Source organism: Myotis myotis, unplaced genomic scaffold, assembly GCF_014108235.1.
Source record: "Myotis myotis isolate mMyoMyo1 unplaced genomic scaffold, mMyoMyo1.p scaffold_m19_p_3, whole genome shotgun sequence".
NCBI classification, from domain to species: domain Eukaryota; kingdom Metazoa; phylum Chordata; class Mammalia; order Chiroptera; family Vespertilionidae; genus Myotis; species Myotis myotis.
Genome location: NW_023416335.1, coordinates 173,559,910 through 173,580,927, shown reverse-complemented (window position 1 = coordinate 173,580,927; position 21,018 = coordinate 173,559,910). Strand labels below are relative to the sequence as shown.

Here is a 21,018-nt window from a genome sequence, read left to right as displayed (position 1 = left end):
ATTCTCTAACCTCCAAAATATCTGTCCTGAGCAGACTTATAACCAATATCTTTGCAAAAAAATGATATCTGCTTGGCTTTATTGCTTAAAATGTATTTCATCTAGATAAATTTAAACTCTAACTCGCCAGCTGCATGACTTTGGGCAAATTTTGAAATCTCTCTAGGCTTCAGTTAACTCACAAGTAATGGGGATAATTAACAACACTTACTTCATGCAGGTTGGCAGAGGATTTGTAGGAAGGTTGCCTGGCAAAGTGACTAAATTGCAAGCAAAAAATTAATATTTTTTTCTTTCTTTACCCGCCACTCATATAAACAAGAAAATTCAAAAGGGCTGGTGAAATATTAAAGTTCTAGAAAAACTATGAATCTCTATTTCACTTTTTCTTTTAGTAAATATGAGATGTGTACAATCCAATTTTATGTTTTCTAAGATTCAAAGAAAAAGTGTTTTCTGATTTATTCAATTGCACATAATTACTGAGAAAACCAGGTCTAGAATGATGTGTCTTCACCCCTATTGTATATTGTTTCTAGAAAGTAATTCTGTAGCCAAGACCAAGTCTTCACACGTGTTCTCAGTACATATTCTTTCATTCTCCCCTAGCTAAAAATAAAAAGGTAACCCAACTCTTTATATTCAAGAGATAATACCTTGAAGATAGTATTTTTTCTGAGGTTTCCAAAAAGCTTTTGGGCAGAGAAAAACAAGCAATTTTCATGGCTTACCTCAATTTTTCTTCATGAACTGAGTGTCCTTATGGAGGATGTACTTCTCGACTAAAAGAGTTGAATAATTCTGAATGCTAATAAGGCAGTATATATTCATGGCTTTTGTTAATATTTTTTAAATTTTTGTAATTTAATTGAATATTTTAACTGAAATTCCTGAGTGTCTTCATACTTTATTACATATAATATTTGGCCACAGTGTGCAGCAATGATAGTAGTGATTACCAAGAAACTACATGAGATAATTTTAAAGCAGCTTTTCCTATAGATATTTTAAAAAGTGGCACATGGGATAATTATTTTATAAATATCCATAATAAATGAATTTAAATAAATATATATTGGGTCATGTTACATAAACATCATAAAAATTTTTTAAACATAACCTTAAGTGCCACCACTCAGGAAAACTTGTCAAAATAATAACTAAATATGAGGCATATCTTGGTTATAAAATTTAAATAGAAAAGTACAAAATTGAAAAGATACCCCTTTATATCCTCTTTATCCCAAAATTCCTTATCCCCCCAAACAATAATTATTTTCACTTATACCTTTGGAGTTTATTTCAGAAAGAAGAGGATTTATTGATAAATACAATTCTTTTTTACTTCATAAAAGATATATTGAATATATTCTTTCAATTCTAGTAGCAAACATGACCCATGCCCAGTTTGTCAACTTGATAGATTTCTAAACACACAAAAATATGTCATGTCAGAAAGCTAGGCTGCACCTTCAATTTAGAGAGGTAGAAAGGTAAGATCAGAAAGTCAGCTAGCAATTTACCTGTAGTACCATTTATTACCCCCCGCTAGGTTAAAATTAGTTACTACTTCTGGGAAATAAAGAAAAACTGCTACTAGCATGTTGTTCATTTTAAGGATTGAAGACCACTCACACTTAGTAGAAAAAAAATGACTCCTCATAAGAATCTCTTTTTCCATTATAGTTAACACAATCTAAAATACACTATAACAACTTATTTTCATTCAAGCAAATTTTAAATGATTTTTTTCCAGGCTGAGGTAAAATGTCACTCTCTTTGTTCCTTTCATGTCTGTTCCTGATATTCAACAGAGCACTCGTGGAACTTACCAATCTCTGTTCAGTATAAGAGTATGGTCTATACAAATTCAAAGAAGCAATGAACATTTCCAGCAACTCCACGTTTATGGTGTCGTGCTAAACAACTGTAGACTAAACCTCTGTTCCTAGGCTTTGATTGTGAACTTCTAGATGATTTCATGCCATGTCTGTTTTCTTGATATTTATTGGTTGAATTCAACTAAATTGAAAGATTATAAGCAGTAATTATCAACTAATAATATTTCAAGGGAAAGAGTAAATAATAATCATCTGTCCTACCCATTCCCTCTATTCAATTATGTTTCATATGTATTTCACATTTCTTCTGTTTATCTTTTTTCTCCTTTCCCACTGTTTTTCTCTCTTCTGAAATCACACAACACTCACACAACACACACACACACACACACACACACACACACACACACACACACACACAGAGTTTTAAATGTTTCAACTTCCCTTACCGGGTTGAAGATGCAGGCTCAGTAATTTGTCTTTGCACACGTGCATGCTTAATTAAATGTTCTTTTAAAGCAGTTTGAACTTCTGCTGGGATATCAGGGGAAGTGTGGCTGATTTTTATTGCAGGCTCAATAGCTTTCGGTGCTGGCTTTCCATTTTCTTTAAGCTCTTTCTTCTCTTCAGTCTCAAGCACTTCGGCAGGAGCACTCGCCGGGGCCTGCGGAAGAGCATTATTGATGTTGCAGGTCACGGGTTTGCTCTTCCAGCAAGGCCAGCACAACTTCCAGAAGACAAAAAGAGAGACCACCAACAGGGCCAGGCCACAGAAGCTGACGACGACTGCTAACAAGCTGACCGAAATATCTGGGGAGAAATTACAATGTGAAGAAATACTAGTTCATTGATAAGTACATAAAAGAGCAGAAGTGGCGAGGTGATTTTACATTATAACTACTAGTAACAGCTTCCTCATTTAGAGTTTCAAAAATTTAATTTTAAGTTATCTTGGTAGGGAGAAGAAATTAGTAATTATGTCAGAAAATTCTCAAAAGAGATGTTTGAAAAATTCCATCCCAGGGAAATTTTAGGTTGTATACCAAAAAAGCATGATAGATGCATATTATTTCCAAGGACATGATAAGGGGTCCAAGAGTTTGCAAAATGAAGGTTGGCTACTTGCAACCTGCCATGAAGACATGAAGCTTAAGAAACTCAGAAACTGCATAAGCAGAAAAGGCTTCTGTTTCCTTCATCTTTAATTCAACCTTCTCTCTCTCTGAGCAGGAAATAACATTAAATGTTTGTATAAACCACTTTATTTAGTGTAAATGAGAATAACATATTACTCATAGAGAATGTGTGCACTATTAGCTGTATCTTCAAACTCTATAGTTTGATAACCTTGTATGCTCCTAATTTCCAAAGTCCAAAACTAGTTTAGGATTTGTTATCTAAGTCCCTTTACAATATTCTTATTGAAAAATATTTACAAATTAATACATACTTATTATGTAAAATGATTCAAAGAAATATAATAAAAACATTAATAAGATCGACTAAATAAATAGGAGAGAAGTGACCCATCTCTTATGAAGAAGAATTACAAACAATTTATGTAGATATTTTGCCTTCAGGAAGGTTGAGCACATGCCCTAACTCAAGTGTGGATTGCACAGAGTAACTTCCTGCCAAAAAATACAGTATGGAAAGGGGTAAAAAAGGCGTAACTTTACAGTGAAGAAACCTCACCCAGGTGGTCAAGTTGAACATCAAGAGTGATAAATCATATCGATAGCATGTACACTTCATATGACATGATGGAAATGACACTTTACCTCTGTGGTCTTCCTGCCTTAGACCTGTAGCCTGAGTCCAATTACGAGAAGAACATAAGACAAATTGTAGTAGTAGAGCATTCTACAAAATACCTGACTAGTACTCTTCAAAATTGTCAAGGTCATCAAAAATAAAATAAATAAAGTCTGAGAAACTGTCATAGCCAAGAGGAGACTAAAGAGACATGACAACTAAGTGCAATGTGGTAGCCTAGATGGAATCCTGGAATAAAAAAGGATATTAGGTAAACACTAAGGAAATTTGAATAAAGTATACACTTCAGTTAACAATGTTCCAATACTGGTTCATTAATTGCAATAAGTGTCTACTCAAACATAAAATCATAATAAAAGAAAGTTTGTATTATCTTTACAATTTTTTCTGTACATATAAAACCAGTCTAAAAACTAAAGTTTATTTTTAAAAAGTAAATATCTCCCGACCTGCTTCCATTTTCATATTCCTAGGTAATCAATGCTAGCAATCTGGTGTTCTAGTGTTCTTCAAGTTCTGAAGACCAAATAGATTTCCTATGAAGGAAAATTGTTCTAGATTCAAATAACTTCGCAATTTATCTCACAAATTTAGTTTAGCCTTCGTGTCACATATGAATCCAATTTCTTTCATTTGTTTTAAATAAAAATGTTAGGAGTATGTTATAGGCTGAATTATGTCTGTTCCTCTACCCCATCCAAATTCTTATGTTGAAGTCCTAACCCCCCAGTTCCTCAGAATGTGACTGCATTTGGAGACGGGGCCTTTAAATTAGTGATTAAGGCAAAATAAGGTCATATGGATGGACCTTAATCCAATATGACTGGTGTCTTTCTAAGAAGAGGAGATTGGGACAAAGACACTCACAGAGGGATGACCATGTGAAGACAAAGAAAGAAAGTGGTCCTCTGCAAGCCAAGACGAGAGACCTCAGAAGAAATCAACCCTTCCTGACACTTTTATCTCAGCCATTCAGTCTGTGGAACTTTGTTTTGGCAACCTTAGCAAACGAATAACAGAACAAACCTAATTCCCTTTAACTGGCACTGTAAATCCAGTGGTTCTTTTCCTTCCCAGAAACAACCACTTATCTCAGTTGGGTGTGTATCTGTCCAGGCCAAGCACTAATAAACAAAGATACCTCTTGAAAAACATAAAGACACAGAATTGTTTAATATACTCTTTACATAAATGGCTTACTCCATATTTACTTTTTACATAAATGGTTGACTCCATATTACTCTTCAATTTGCTTTATTTTTTTTATTCAGCAACACTTGTGGTCTAAGTTCATGTCACATAGTACTCCATAATACTTCATCATGGTGGATATTTAGTTTATGCCCAGCTATTACAACACAGCTATAATTACTGTCTTTGTACCCTCTTCCATGTGCATATTTGGGGATGTTTCTCTAAGGTTAATATCTAGAAATAGAATTGTAGAGTCACAGGTTATGCACATATTTAGTTTTACTAGATATTTCCAAATTGTGACTCCAGAGTGGCTGTAACAAAAACATCATATGAGTTTATCAGTTCCTATAATCTCAGAGAAATATTGTTGTACTTTAATTTTCACTGATCTGACGGGAGAAATGATACCTTGTTTTAATTTACATTTTCCTGATTAGTAAGATAAAATGGTTCTGTTTAAACTCCCAATTTGTAGCTAATGAAAATCCATTCAGAAATTAAAAATAATTCCACGTTTTTACTGCTACTTAATTATAAGGATAAAAATTGATTTGATATGATGTGATACAGAGACATTAATATTTTCCTTACTTTCCAGTTGATTATCAATAATTGAATATATTTCCCATTTATGTTCCCTTGGTGAAAATATTTTATATTTTGTACTTCACTTTATTTTTACTTTTGATTTTCATCAGCACCATACTTGTGGGAAAGACAAAAAGTATAAAATGAATGTGCTTCCTGAATATTAACTGTGGTTTTAAAAATGGAAGAATAAATATGACAGTTATGGCTTCCTAATCTTCATGTATTTTCAGCTTCATTTACATTGTATTTTATGAATATTTTAACCCAATTAACTTCTCCAACAGGCTAACTTCTACCCAGTTAGAGCCAAATGCCAAGATATAAGAAAACTGGGACAATGTGAGGTAGGGAAAAGGAGGGGGGTAGTTTTCAGTCTATAATGGAACACTCTTCCTTTCTTACTAATGGGGGTCAGACATTAGAGACCTTTTATTACTCCAACCACAAGGATTTTATGAAATTCTTTTATGCCCTTGTTCCTTAGTGATGGGCTTTGGCATTCATACATTTGTTCTCATCTTAGAGAAAAGCCCTGTGGAAATCTCTGACCCCAGTTCCATCTTGCCTATTGCTGACAATTTTCTTTCTAAAATCAATATCTGGTTCTATCATTTGGGGGAGCCATAAAACATTTCAACCAAGTCACTTTTGAAAGTGAAAGGCTGTGCTATCAATAATTCCAGGGTAGCATGAAGAAAAACCAAGTTATGTCCTGGCAACTGAGTTATATACTCACTGTCTCAGCTCTCTTAGCCTAACATCCTTCCAGGTCACCCCTTAGCCAAAATTCGCATGGCATTCCATAGCATCTTTGTGATTTGACTCTTGGCTATTGACCCACCTTCATTCTTCTTCCACTCTCCTACCTATACTTCTTACTCTGACTACACCATTACTCTCTCATGAATTTGTTCAGGCTGTTTCATGTAGCTCCACTATATTTTCTCCTCCTATTTGGCTGCCTGGAAAATTTCTATTCATTCTTCAATAATGAGATACAATAATGCCTCTTGCCTGAAGCTCTCTCTGCTTCTCCTATTCCTACAGGCTTTTAAAGCACACCCACCACTCTGACACTAGTATTATAATAATTTATTGGCCTATAAATCTTTGACCCACACTCTTAGAACATATATTTCAAAATTATTATTATTTTCTTTTGGATATTACAAAGGTAACATGGTACACACTATCCGGGATAACATCTAGTAATTAAACACATTAATATATCTATAATGAACTACATGAATTAGTTAACACTGAGTGGGATGATTGAAGACTGTAAATAGTTAATGCCAATTCAGATGAGGTGTTAATACCAAATTGTCATAATTTACGAAATAATGTTCAGTTTTCAGGATTTGAGGTTTCATAATTATGGATAAGGAATTATGGATCTGTACTTATTTTGCTTTTCTAAATGTTCCCATACTGCCAATACACTCACTCCCCTATCCTTCAGAACAAAATGCAAATTTATTCACTTTTTTATTTCTAGTGTCTGGTATATATCACAAAGTCAAAAATGTTTATGGAGCTACCGAGTATATATTTTGGGAGTTGTCTAAAAAGACAATAAAATGTCTGTGGAGTTCAAGGTGGCTACTGACATAAAGTTGACTGATTTGGAGGGAATATGCAGAAATCCTTCTACTAGGAAGATAGTAGAACAGCTTGTACTGTGGAACAATTAAGACATGGATTCAAATGTCAACTCCACCATTGTGTGATTTTGGGCAAGCTGCTTAGGTTTTAAGAATCTCAGTAAAGTAGGAATATTTATTTCATAGAAATGTTGTGAGATTTAAATAAGAAAATGTATATAAAATATTTAAGTAATTCACATAATATATATGAAAATGGGTTGCTATTATTATCAATTATCTTTTTTTTAAACCAAGAGTAAGTACTGAGGAGAAAAGAGGCAAAGACATGGATTGGGTATAAATTGAATGGTGGGTCACAATTTAGAAAGGAGAGGAGAGACTCATCTTATGATGATATCTGGTACTGAAGAGTGAATTTTTAATAATGGAGACCAATATTTCTAAGTAAATGTTAATGTGTAGGAAGCTAATAAATAACATTCTATTTTCCTACTTATTTGTGCAGAGCACAGCTGAGGGACAGACACAGTATTCAAGCTGGTAGCAATTAAAATACTTGGGAATATCACCTTAGGTCTATTAGAAAATGGATGTGCTAATATATCACCTTGAATTAATTAAACTTATCCATACAGGCACAGGCCTGGCTGGACAACGATAGCTGTTCCCCATCAGGACTCAATCCTGTAAAATTCACTACATGGAGGAGCAGAGAATATTTGTTTCCTGAGCATACACCTCAAAGGAAGAGTAACAGCTAAGTCATATCTCAGAGATGGGAGTGGGATAAGGTCCCATAAATATTCCCATCTTGGATCTCCTTCTATCCAGAAATACAATGCAAGGGGAAAAGGTATTTCCCCTCAATAGCAACAAGTGAAAGAAGGTAGATTAAATACAATTTTATTTTGAAAGATAAAACAGACTATAAAAATAAGCTACTTGCATTTTATATAATTTTACATTGCTTGCAATTATGACAAATCATTAAAAATATTTTAAAAATCTGTTTAATACTTAGATCTTTATGACATGATTTTTTAAACAAAATCTGTTTAACAAAATAAAAATAACCTATCAAAAGATTATGGGAGGATTTATAAAGTCATCAAAATGTTTTAATGACTCTTTTGTGATTGTGATTCAACAGTTAACCATGACATAAAGAATATTATGACTTTGGATTTAGTGCAGTGAAAAACAAGTAGCCCTAATAACATTTTTAAGTCAATTACTGAAATGGTCCGGTATACATTTCAGAAATGATGCTCTGGCTAAGGAGAAGAGTGCAAGCCAGAGTAGAAGAGGAGAAACTAGGTAACAGAATTACAATAGTCATCCACATAAAAGATTATCGCAGCTCCAAATGAGGGTTTCTCAAATGGGGGAAAAGATCAGATTCCAGAGATAATTGGGAAGTCAAAGCTGTAGTGAAAGAGTGTGGACTGAAGGACAAGAATGCGACACTTTAGGAGACAAACAGGATGATGACGTAAGGAAGACCATGACTTCAGCTTTGGCCTTACTGAGTTTCCAGTACCTGTGGTCATGCCAGTAGAAATTCTGAGCAAAATGCAACTCAAGATAAAATTGAAGGACTTACTTAAATAGTGGAATCCAAATCCAAGAAAGAGAAGATAAACTCCTCCACAAAAGCCTGATTACACCAATATTTAAGAAATACAACTTTAAGGAACAAAAAGCCTGCATGAATAAAGGTTGGTAAAGAGTAAGGTATAAAAAGAATCAGATCAATGTGTTTTCGTAAGTTTGGAGGAGAATAATTTGAGGGTTAAGTAACCATTAAATTTAACAACTAGGTGTTTAATGAATTCAATGATGCCAGTGAAACAAAGGTTGTGTTAACTAGATTAATGTGGTTCAATGAGACTAATGAAACAAAGGTTAATGGAGTGAGGATGTGAATTCTATGAGTAGATAATCCCTTCAGGAAACCAGATTTAGGAAAAGAGGAGAGTTAGAGCAACAACTAGAGTAGAATGTGGTGTTGATGAAGGTACTTTTAGTAGGATGTGTAATACTTAAGTATGTTTTAAAACTTATGGGAAGGAATGAGTAGAGATAGAATGTTAAGCAGAGTGAATAATTAATAATGAAGTCCCATAACACATGAAAATGGATGGGGCCTGACTCAAAGGTAAAATAATTGGATCACTTCTTCCTTTGTAAGCAAAGGAGGGTGGTTCTGGAATGAGTTAAGTTTATATGTCTTTGGTAGGAAGTCTAGAAAATTCTTGTTTGTACTTTCTCTCCCAAGTGGAAGTTAGGGTTAACTGCCAGTTATTTGGGAATAGTTTGGAATATTTAAGTAGAGTGTGAAAGTTTGAAATAGGAACATAGAGAACAAAAGAAAACTCAATAGGAAAAAATATGATTTTTTGGTCAAAATTGAAGCTTCTTTTTAATTTTGTACTAACAGAGTGATACTAGTCGGCCTGGTTTTAAAATCGCCTAATTATTCAGTTGCTTTGGTGTAGGGATAGAGAGACAGATGAATTCGTCCACGAATGAGGTCCCTCCCTATCCAGGAGACTATGATAAACCTCAAAGGAGAAAGTGATTGCAATGATGAAGGATGCCTATAAGTGTGATGCCATATTTTATTGATAGGGAATTCACAGAGAAGTAGAAAGGTGAACGTTTTGAAGTTTCTACATGAGAAAGATGAAATCATAGGAGCTTTTGGTTGTAGGCTGAGATACCTGAATTTATAATTCTAAGACAGTATTTTTTCAGCATAATAGCAAGGGTTTGGGCATGATCATAAAGAAAAGAGATAAGGTGGAGAAGAAGAGACGATCACTGTAGAAAAGGTGACACCAGGGAGTCCAGGGTGATAAGTATGAATGGCTTGCCTTTTCCATATGGACTATGAAGTTGCTCACTGCAGTGGGCCAACTTGATGAGCAGGACTTGCTGGCTAAAATTTTTAATGTCTTTGTATAATTAAAAAGAATCCACTATATAACATTCACCCTATTATATCTTGGTAAGACTAAGAGTTAATGAAATTTTAAAAAAAATTAGAGTAGGCTCTAAGATAATTAGATTTAAAATTGCTCAAATTCTGGTTTGCTTACCTACACATATATAACCATTGTTCTACCACTTTCTGTCTGACTGTATATCTCTGACTCATTTTTTTTTCTATAGGAATCATACTCTGTGATCACATCTTGGTATCTTGAAATAAAGTGACACAGTTCTGAAAAACTGAGAAAACAGAGTAAGCCTAAAAATGCCAATTTCTCAGAAACTTTTACCAAACTCTGTATAACCAGATCATAACATCTACATGGTCCTATTCACTATGGATTGTGAAAACTGTTAACTCTAATTACCTACTCCCCATGCAGATGGCTATTATAGCACAGAAACGCACAGACCAACTGGCAAGCTCTGAATTCCCAATCACCACTGCTTTAGTTGATACTCTTATCTGCACTTTCTGTATCATATGTTTCCAAATTTTTAAATGCTAGTACATTTTCAAAATGTACAAAAATTTATTTCTCATAATTAATCAAATTCTAATTTAGTTCACAGATATTCCTAGCCTTTTGTTTTTATGGTGTTTTCCCATTGTTGCCTGACCACAGACCACATTTATGACATCATTCTGTCAACAAAGAGGAGGAATAAAACTTAAATCAAAGTAAAACTCCTATTCAAAAAAGCTGAAGTGAGGTGCCTCAGGGAAGTTGAGGCAAGCTGCTGCTGCTAAGATGAAAATTTGGAATTACTTATGGTAATACTATTGTAATAGGGCATTGGCATACTTCTGATTTCTATAACAAGGGACAAAATTAATAGTGGTTTAAACAAGATAGAAGTTTCTCGCTCAGGTAACTGACTGTCCTGGCCTAAGCAGGCCAGCGCAGTACATTAGCTTCAAGGTGTCTGGAATCCTGGTTTCTTCTGCATTTTTGCTTTGCTATGCAAAGGGTTTTGCCTTTTCCTTAAAGTCCAAGATGGCAAGACACCATGCCCACATTCCAGGCAGCTGAGTGGAGGAAGAATAACAAGGGAAAAGGGATGATGAGTGACTGTCCTTTCATTTTAAGGGCACAGTCTGGAAGAAGTGCACATCACTGCTGCTAACATTCCAAGGAACAGAACTTAGTCATATGGCTGCACAAACTACAAGCAAGACTGAGAAAAGTTGTCCTTTTCAAGTTGTTGTTTTTTTTAAATTTAATTCTGCCTCATGCCACTTAAAGAGAAAGGATTCCAACCTGTGAAACGGAAGGGGAAAGTGAATATTGGGAAACAACTCGCAGTCTTCCTCATCTACAAGTTCAATACATAATCATTCAATGTACTTAACCTTGCAGCAATGCCACTTACAGTTTCCACTTGAATAGTACTGACTTCTGCCTTTGTTTTGAATTTCAGTAAATGATAAAAAAACTTTATATCATACTAGATGCCCGATGACGAAATTTGTGCAAGGGGCTCGGCATTTGCAGCCACAGCAGCTGCCTCAGCCCTCGCAGCCCCGGCTTCCTCCAGAAGGTCATCCAGAAGGTTGTCTGGAAGGTCATTCAGACCAGTCTAATTAGCATATTATGCTTTTATTATTATAGGTTTGATTATAAAATCAATATTTTTAAATATTTTCTCTTCCTGAAATCAGAGTGAATATCAGTATCCATCGCTTGTTACAATCACTAATAGCCAGGAAGTAATGGTGCCATCGCTTTCTCTATGTATGCATCACAGGAAAAGCATCATTACTGAAGGCCACTGAATGAATCTCACTGGCTGGGAAGAAAACATTGGAGAGAACAGTGAAGCATACCTTTGACCCTTTACGCCAAACTTTTGTTCATATTAGGTGGGAAAATAGTGTGTGTCAGATGAGTTTGGCAACATTGCCTACATTCCACATAACTGTACAGCTAGCTTAGGAGCACAACAAAAATAGCCTTTGTGTTTTTGTAAATTATTTTAAGAAAAAGCATCAATAACTTTCTTGACAGCACTCTTGATGGCACACAGTCTAATAATGAGTGGATTAACAAAGGCATCTTCAATTCTGAATCAAAAAAGCATTCAGAAAGATTAGACTCAGAACTTTAAAGTTACTTTAACCAATTTGGTTGTTTTATTTTTCTGGTACCATGTAAAAATAATGGTGCATCTCATAATCAATAACATCTTAGATTCAATAAGAATTAGATTAGGCTCTAAAACAGTGGTTCTCAACCTGTGGGTTGCCAACCTGTGGGTTGCCAACCTGTGGGTCGTGACCCTTTGGGGATTGAACGACCCTTTCACAGGGGTCACCTAAGATCATCGAAAAACACATATATAATTACATATTGTTTTTTGTGATTAATCACTATGCTTTAATTATGTTCAATTTGTAACAATGAAAATACATCCTGCATATCAGATATTTACATTATGATTCATAACAGTAGCAAAATTACAGTTATGAAGTAGCAACGAAAATAATTTTATGGTTGGGGGTCACCACAACATGAGGAACCGTATTAAAGGGTCTCGGCATTAGGAAGGTTGAGAACCACTGCTCTAAGATGATTTATAACCCGTGATTGTATATTAATTACATATTTAAATTAACGTGTACAACTATGCACAGCATTCAATTAATGGTATCAGTACATTTTACTATCTGGAACAATGGCTTTCACATAGTAAGTGCACAATAACTAGTTGTTGAATAAAAGTACAAGACTAAAACCACTTCGTGTATACATTAACAACTCATACAGAAACATATTAAGAATGATAGTAAGCTTTTTAATATTGTTATATCAATTATTCCTTAAATCTATGACTTCTGAAACAGAACTATGGGGATAATGAAGGCTGAAGAGAATACAATAGTCCTTGCTGTTCATTTAAAATAATCCTGCCCTATGAACAAACTGACATTTGCAAGATTTAAAAAATTGACTGTAATTGTTCTCTGTTTAATGATAAAATGTTAGACAGTGGATTATAACACACTTCAGTATGTACCTGAATGAAATAAATAGTTATTTATATCAGTTGCCTCCCCATCCTGTCCCAACCACCCCAAGATGATTCTACTTTTTTAGCTCTGAGGCCATCACAGCACAATTCCAATTATATGTGGTGTTTTGTTTTCTAATAGTCTACATAAGTCATGTTAATGTAAGCTCTCACAGCTTCAGTGGCCACTTAGGATATTTAATGTTATGAGGAAAAGAAAAACTAATGTATGAGATAATAACAAGCAGCTATCTCTTCAGTTAGGGATTTTGTTTCTAAACTTGGCCAGTGCTGGGTATTCCACCAACAAAACAAATTGGTATTGTACAAATTAGATACAAGTAAAATAATTTATTGATCTTTAATAACACTCCCTATCAGGAGGTCTAGTTTTCTTTGACACATTCATACCAATCATACTTTGGAATCTTTAAATAGATAACTCTCAGCTCTTTTGTAATATTCTGTCTTCAATGTTCATAATACTGAATTTTAATAATAATATGAGCTGTTAATTACTTAGCTAAAATATGGTAGGAAAATAAACCAATGCAATTTTAATGTATTGTTTTTCTAATTAAAAATGCCTTAGCCGGCTTGGCTCAGTGGATAGAGCATTGGCTTATGGACTGAAGGGTCCCAGGTTCCATTCCAGTCAAGGGCACATACCCAGGTTGTGGACTTAATCCTCAGTGGGGGGCATGCAGGAGGCAGCCAATCAATAATTCTCTCACATCATTGATGTTTCTATCTCTCTCTCTCCCTCTCTCTTCCTCTCTCAAATCAATACAAATATATTTAAAAAAATTAACTGGTAATTTACTATCTGCTTTCATTATGGGATTTTTTATGAACATATAAAAGGAGTTATGTTTATATCAGTTCAAAGTTGTGTATTGAAACACACTAAAACCTTTTACAAGATTTTACTGTTGAAATAAAGCAATTATATTTGGAAGAAATGAGTAAACAGTTGTTATACTTAAGTGCATATGCATGCATATATTCAAGTAAAAAATGAACATTGTATCTTATATTTGGATGACAGCAAATCTAATAAAAACGTTTAGGGTTTGGGTCATAACTGTACACTAAGAAATCTTACTGATACCTTATGGTATACCACTAATTACAGCCAACAGTATAGTAATAGTTAAGGGTCTATCTTTGCAAACATTTGTTCCAGTGCTCTTTAGCACCATGAATGCCCCTAGGATCTCTTCTTATTCCTACTTTTTGTTGAACCTAGGATCTTAGGAGCCCTGGGTTCCTAGTTCCATCATTAACTAGTTGTGATTTGTGGGGAAATTGCCAACTTTTCCTGCATTAGTTTTCACAACTGCAAAACAATGTTTTCTAGTTCTAACTGGAATGACTAACAGCAATTTGAATAATGATATATTATTTTCAGGCTCATTTCTACTTAAGGAAACAGGTTTTCCTTTTACTACTATACATGGATATATTAAACAGACATATGCACTTTAGTAGAACTTCAATAAACTCATACATTTATTATACAACACAAATATAGTGACGCTGTCCATTGCTTTTTCATGAGGATGTTGCTCATAACATTTTAGCTTCTAAATGCCTCAAGTACTTTAATTCCTGTCATTCCAGAAAGTAAATATTTTAATGCTTATCTACATAGGATACTGTATTAGAAATTGGAGGCACAAACATACTATATACAATTTCTTTATAAAAGTGATTTGGAGATTATTAAATACCACCCATAATTTTAGAAATAGGAAAGTTGAGGCTTCTTGAGGACAAGTTCATTGATTCAACTATTCATTCTTTCATTCATTGAGATTCTATTAGGAGCTATGGATTTTTCTAGGCACTAAGGACAAAACAGTAAACAAACAATTGCCCTCAAAGAGTTATATTCTATTGACTTAATGCGCACATCATTAGTAGATTAAAATGTAAATCAGGAAGAACACAATTACATTTCCAAGTATAGATCATTTTAATTGGCATTGGAAATTTTATTAAATATTTATGATGTTTGTTTTCTGCCAGAATTTTATTCAACAAATGAATGCAGATATACCTCCAAAATAACATTATTTTTTGCCACGAAACAAAATTACAATAATGATTAGGCTTTAAAGAAAATGTGATTTGAATAAAATGGGTAGCTATATACTTTGTACATAAAATCAATCTTGTAAGAATCAGATGTCAGAGACTTACTGCTTAAATAAAGAGAACTTACGGATCTTAATTTATTATAAGAGAAAATATCCTGCTAATACTGCAAAAATATTGATGTTTTAGAATTAAGAAAATTAGATGCTTGCTGGGACCTGTTTAGCCTTTGAAGGGAGTTGTCCATTTATCTTTAGAGAAAATTAGACAAAGCACAACATGTATTGATGAGCAAGCAAAAATGAGACCAGAAATAGTAGAACCAGGTCATTCATCAGTGGAGTGACAATGGAGAGGAAGGACAAAATCCTCTTATACATCTTCTTCAAATGGTCCATACTTCTGAATTCATTGTGGTTTACTTGCTTTTTTCCAAATCTACAAGTCACAAGGAAAAATTTCCACTGTTTCTAAATTGTAATTCTTTATACACTGATTAGAATGTGTAAAACTCAGCAGTTTAATGATATAAAAATTATAAATAAATTAACTGAGTAATCATTGCTTTATGTCTGTAGAGAAAAACTTATGAAGTCCCCTTACTCATTTTAAACTCTTTTGTTAAAATTTAAATTCCTTAATTACAAAGGAAAATCATGATGTAACTTTTAAAATTTCACGTAGCCATCTCTTTTCTTAATAATTAACTTCAATGAAATTCTTTGCCATTTGCCTACTCAGCACTACATCTAAACTTTTATTTTAAAATTTTAGTTTCAAATTAAAAGTGAAAAAATGCAAAATTAAATCACTGATGTATTAAATGTTTATTTCAACTATTTATATTAAGCCAGATCTATACAATTGTGATATGACTAAGTTATATCACAATTGGGTTTGGTTAGCTATGATTTATGAGGTCTGCCTTGCAAACAACCTAGTTTTCTAAAACTTTAAAAGCATTTGGACATGGAGCAGTAATTAAAGACTGACTGGAAATGAACCCAAATCCAGCTCAGAAAATATTACATCTCTTTAGTCACAGTATATCTAAAAAATAATATTTGAGACCAATATATTGTTTTGTATTTTTCCTGTGTTTTAGTATTAAATCATATTGTGCATTACGATGATTTAGTGGGTGACATATCTTTTTTATATATATACTAGAGGCCTGCTGCACAAAATTTGTGCAAGAGCAGGCCTTCCTTCCCCCTTCTGCCGGCACTAGTTTCCCTCTGGCACCCAGGACCCGGGCTTCCCTAGCAGCCCCGACTATGTCCAGAAGGTCATCCGGAAGGTCGCCCAGAAGGTTATCTGGACAGTCATTCCACTGTTCGGCCGTCTGGTCTAATTAGCATATTGCACTTTTATTATTATAGCTATTTACTGATTTCAGAGAGGAAGGGTAAGGGAGAGAGAGATAGAAACACCAATGATGAGAGAGAATCATTGATTGGCTGCCTCCTGCACACCCCCTACTGGGGGTGGAACCTGCAACCTGGGCATGTGGCCTTGGCTGAAATCTAACTCAGGACCCTTCAGTCCACAGGCCAACGCTCTATCCACTGAGCCAAACCAGCTAAGGCAAACATATCTCTTTAAGGGGAGGAGAAAATCAGTGGTAAAAAGACTGTGAAAATCTGATTTTCTAAAAATGACACATACTGAACTTTCTAGTGTACTAGTGATGTTGACATCAGTGATATCTTTAACAAACTATTCCAAAAGAGTAAATTAACTAGTGTTGGCAGCTGCAGGAAGTCTAAGTCTTTACAAATTTTACTAAAATATGGAATCGGTCAACTTAATTGGTAGACCCTCAATATCAATCACTGCTACTGCTGTTACAGTGAAAGGGATGGTGAAACTTGCTCTTTATTGGCATTTTAAAAGCCAGGAGGATAATGTCTTATTTAAATATGTAATTCATGACTTCTTTAATGCAGATTGAGTTTAATTGGGATTACCTCAATTTCTCTCCCTCCACCCCATGTGAAGGCATCTAAAAATACACACAATCTGGATGCCTGCAATTGTCACTGCAACCTTAGAGTAACTGACACCATCTGGGCAGTGCTGCTTAACATTCAAAGTAAATAACCACTGTACCATTCAATGTCAATGTCCTCCTACCAGTAGTACTGTGCTTCTAATTAGGTGAACAGTGAGTAGAAGGATCACCTACTGAAAGTGTTATTTTGGGACCTATGATAAAGGGCACAGGTGCATAAGTTATAAGAAAATCCACTTTAAAACACGTGAGGCTAAGTGGATTAATACAATTAAAGATTTGGTAAATAATCCTAGAATTCACTCATCGATACCTCTTGATATTGGGAGTTTATTTGCCAATTAAGGCATTTTACTTCTGTTGCCTAGATTTACAAATGGAAAGTGTGATGAAATCTGGTGCATCTTTGTATCTCATACACATCCTAGTAGAGTGTCTTCTTTAGTGACAGCCACTAAATATATATTCATATGTCAAATTAAATACCACACTTGAATAGCATATATTTTCCTGTAAGGGGAAAAATGTCCATGTATTTGTTTTAGACTAACCTCCCCTTTTTGTTCCCAAGGGAGAGTCCAAAGGAATTAGGATGGCAACTACTTCTAGTAGTGCTTAGGCTAAGCTCAGAACCCCTTCTTCAATTCATAGTCAGCACTGTGTTTTACCTTAGGCTAATGGAGTTGTGCATTTACAAAGATTTAGAAGCTAGAACTATTTGGTTTCCAACCCTCACAAATTGTCCACATTATCAGCCAGCCCGAGACCCAGGAAAACACTACTTGGTGTATGATCACAAAGGGGGAAGGAAGGGAAGAAAGTAGTATTTTTCTGCACAGCATCAACTGTTAAATGACCCTCCCCAAAACAGGTCTTTAGACGGGTCATTTCTTCCACTGTACACCCTTTTCTGAGTCTAATCTTTAGCATGTGAATCCCTAAAGACATTTCAGAAGAGCTTATCCAGTATCACCACAGAGAACGTTATAGTCACACGTTCCCCATGCTTAGCAAACCATACACATGACACGCATATATGTGATGTTCACCCAGTCGCTTTCCTCTAACAGTTGAGTTTCATACATTCCTAGGAATTTAACACCTACTGAACAAATGGAAAAGACTTCTGTTGTGGTTACTATGGATTCATAAAACGTCTAAGTTTCCAGCACGTGGGCAGCAGCAATAACGGATCATGCTGCTCCGGGGTCCAAGGAGCAACAACTCCTCAGGTTCTGAGAAGTGCACACGGAAGCCTCTCTAGGTTTCTCTTACCTGTGATCAGAGAATTCAAAACCCCGCAGATATTCCATTTAAATCGCGGTACGCAAAAGCTAAACCAAATCTATTCCCACCTGCATCCCCTCTCCCTCTGTTTTGGTGGTGGTGATGGGGGGGGGGGGGGAGGTTGTGCACCCTTCTGGCCTCCTTTCCAGCAAGCAAGGCCCCCTGCAGTAGCGCTCCTCCCAGAGCTTAGAGGTCCAGCTCTTACTTGTTGCCCTGGCTATCTGCAACGCACAAAGCCCCCCTGGGAGGCTAAAGGGACAGGGAAGAAAAGGAGAAGAAACAAGACCCTCCAGGAGGATTGGAGACCTTTCAGCGCTGTGCCCCAAATCCCATAGCCAGTGTTTATCACCCAAAGCAACAAGTGACTCTCTCGGGGGACCCTGGATAACACGCGAACCACAAACCCGGAGTCCATCTCTCCCACGTGAATAGCACAGCAGGCTGACCCCATCATTGCGCAGGTGGTTAAGACCCTTGCCCCAAAGCGTGACCAAAACAGGGGTTCTGAGAAGGTCCCTCCCTCCGTCCCTCCCTCTTGAGAGAAGTCTGCCACCTGTGATTTCTTCCCATCTCCAGATCTCTGATGGCCAATGTCCTCCTTCATCCCACCCCATTTATTTCCAAGTTTCCTAGAGGGGTAGGAAGATGCCTGTATGTTGGGGTGTGTATGAGAGCGTGTGCGAGGAAAGGATTTATAACCTTTTTCCCTCTCTTGCACTCACTCTGTATGTGTCCTGATGGGCGATCAATAATCCCTGCTGCTTTGCCAACGTTGACATGAAGCCCTGGAAAATCATATATATATGAAAGGGCTTTGGAAACTATCAAGTGCTCAACAGGTTGCAGCTTCGAGTTACCCTTTCCAAGATCCTCTCTGCCTTCCGAGGCTAAGGCAGCCCCTGGTGCAAGGCACATCCCTGCCTCCAAGCACGGACGCCAGGCCCCTTCCCCACGCCCGCGCCACGGGGCCAGGTCGGGCAGTCCCCCCGGCGAGCGGTCCCTGCGCCGAAGCCCGCGCCGGCCGCTCCGCTCCCGGAGGGAGACGCGGGGCGTGGGAGTGCGCGGCGAAGGGGCGCAGAAGCCGGGGAGCCAGACGGCGGGCCAGAAGCAGACCGGAGAAGTGGAAGGAGCCAGGCGGGTGGAGATGGGGAGACAACACAGGAAAAGCCCACAGTCCAAGTAGCCAGCTGCCGAGTAGAAGGAAAGGAGCAAGGTAGGAAGGCGCTGCGCCCTAAAGCTGCCGCCAGCGCGGCGCGGGAGGCACAGAACTGGGAGCCCCGAGGGGAGCGCGAGGACGCGAGCGGGGCCCTCCCCTCCCCGGTTACCTGTGCTGCCTCCGCCCTGGCTGCCTCGGTCCGGGGGGAAGATGCCCGAGCACTTCTCCCACTCCACCTGGCCCGCGAAACACAGCTCGGTGACGATGTGCAGCGCCTTCTGGCACAGGCTGTTCACTCCGTCCTTCTTTTGGAAACTCATCGTGCGGCTTCTTTTTGCCTCAATTGGCTGCCCTCCCCTGGCCTTGACCTCTCGGCTGGCCCCTCTGGCGTCCTAAGCCATAGCCCGCCCGCGGGGACTTGGGCCGGAGCGCGCGCGGCTGAGAGGCGGCAACTCTTAGGAGCCGCAAGTTGGCCCCATGGCGGGAGCGGAGGGCGCGGGAGCAGGCGGAGAGGCTGGGCGGGAGCCCACGCGAGGCGGCTGCGGCGAGGTGTGCGCCGACTCCCGGCCGCTGAGAGCAAGCCGAGGCGAGCTGCCTAGAGAGCCGGGGCATGGAGTGCGGAGGAGAGGGGGAGACGGAATGAAGCTAAAGCCCCGGACTCCCAAGAAGGCCCCGTCCACTGCCCTCCCCAGCGCTTTTGTGTTCCTGGCGGGTGCCTGACGATGGCGCGTCCAATCGCAGCTCCGCGCGGGTCCGGACGACTCCAGGGGGAGCGCACAGCGCCCCTGGCGCACTCGGCTGGGGCGGGGTGGGCGCCCGAGGGGGCGGTCCGCGCTGGAGCTGGGCCTCCCTGCTGGGCCTCCCTGCTGAGCCCGGGGGTGCACAGGTGGGTGCGCAGCGGCGAGGAGAGATCTCAGTTTTCTTGGTCCTTTTCCCCAAGCTCAGACCCCGCCCCCCCATCCTCCGGTCCTTTCAACTTTTCTACAGACATGTCCTCCTGTGTTCTCTCCGCTTCTCCTTTAATGAAGCGTCGATCCAACGAGAGACAAATGGAAAAAGTTAAATTTTAAAAATGTATAGGTGAATAGTCTAACCAGACGTCCATAGAAAGGAGAAAGACATCCCTGGAAAGCATTTAAAAATGATTTCTAACGGTGATGGTTTAACACAGAATATTTAACCTAGAGGTCTTATTATTAATGGTAGTACAATTCAACATGAGGTGCATTTGTTTTTCACCCAGTTCAGTTTTTCTTTATGCATAAATACAGTGAATAGGCAAATTTAAATAGCTCACTTTTGATTTTTTAACCCTCTTAGAAGATCACAAAACCAAGTGTGTTATTTGTATTAATAGTCAGAATTCTGTCGATTAATCCGTAATTGGCAATTGAGAATGCACAACTTGACAAGTCCCCTTTGTCACTTTTGCAAGGGACTTAA

At 37.5% G+C, this 21,018-nt stretch overlaps 1 protein-coding gene across 1 annotated transcript in view; it reads right to left on the bottom strand.

The window, feature by feature from the left end:
- Nucleotides 1-19,965, bottom strand: part of SYT10 (synaptotagmin 10) — a 71,793-nt gene extending 51,828 nt beyond the window's left edge. Inside the window, exons 1-2 of the mRNA XM_036302071.1 lie at nucleotides 19,745-19,965; nucleotides 2,291-2,651 (exon numbers count right to left, since the gene is read on the bottom strand). Of these exons, the coding sequence (XP_036157964.1) occupies nucleotides 2,291-2,651; nucleotides 19,745-19,895 (512 nt within the window). The 5' untranslated portion in view covers nucleotides 19,896-19,965. The remainder of the gene's footprint in view (nucleotides 1-2,290; nucleotides 2,652-19,744) is intronic.
- Nucleotides 19,966-21,018: the final 1,053 nt, after the last annotated feature.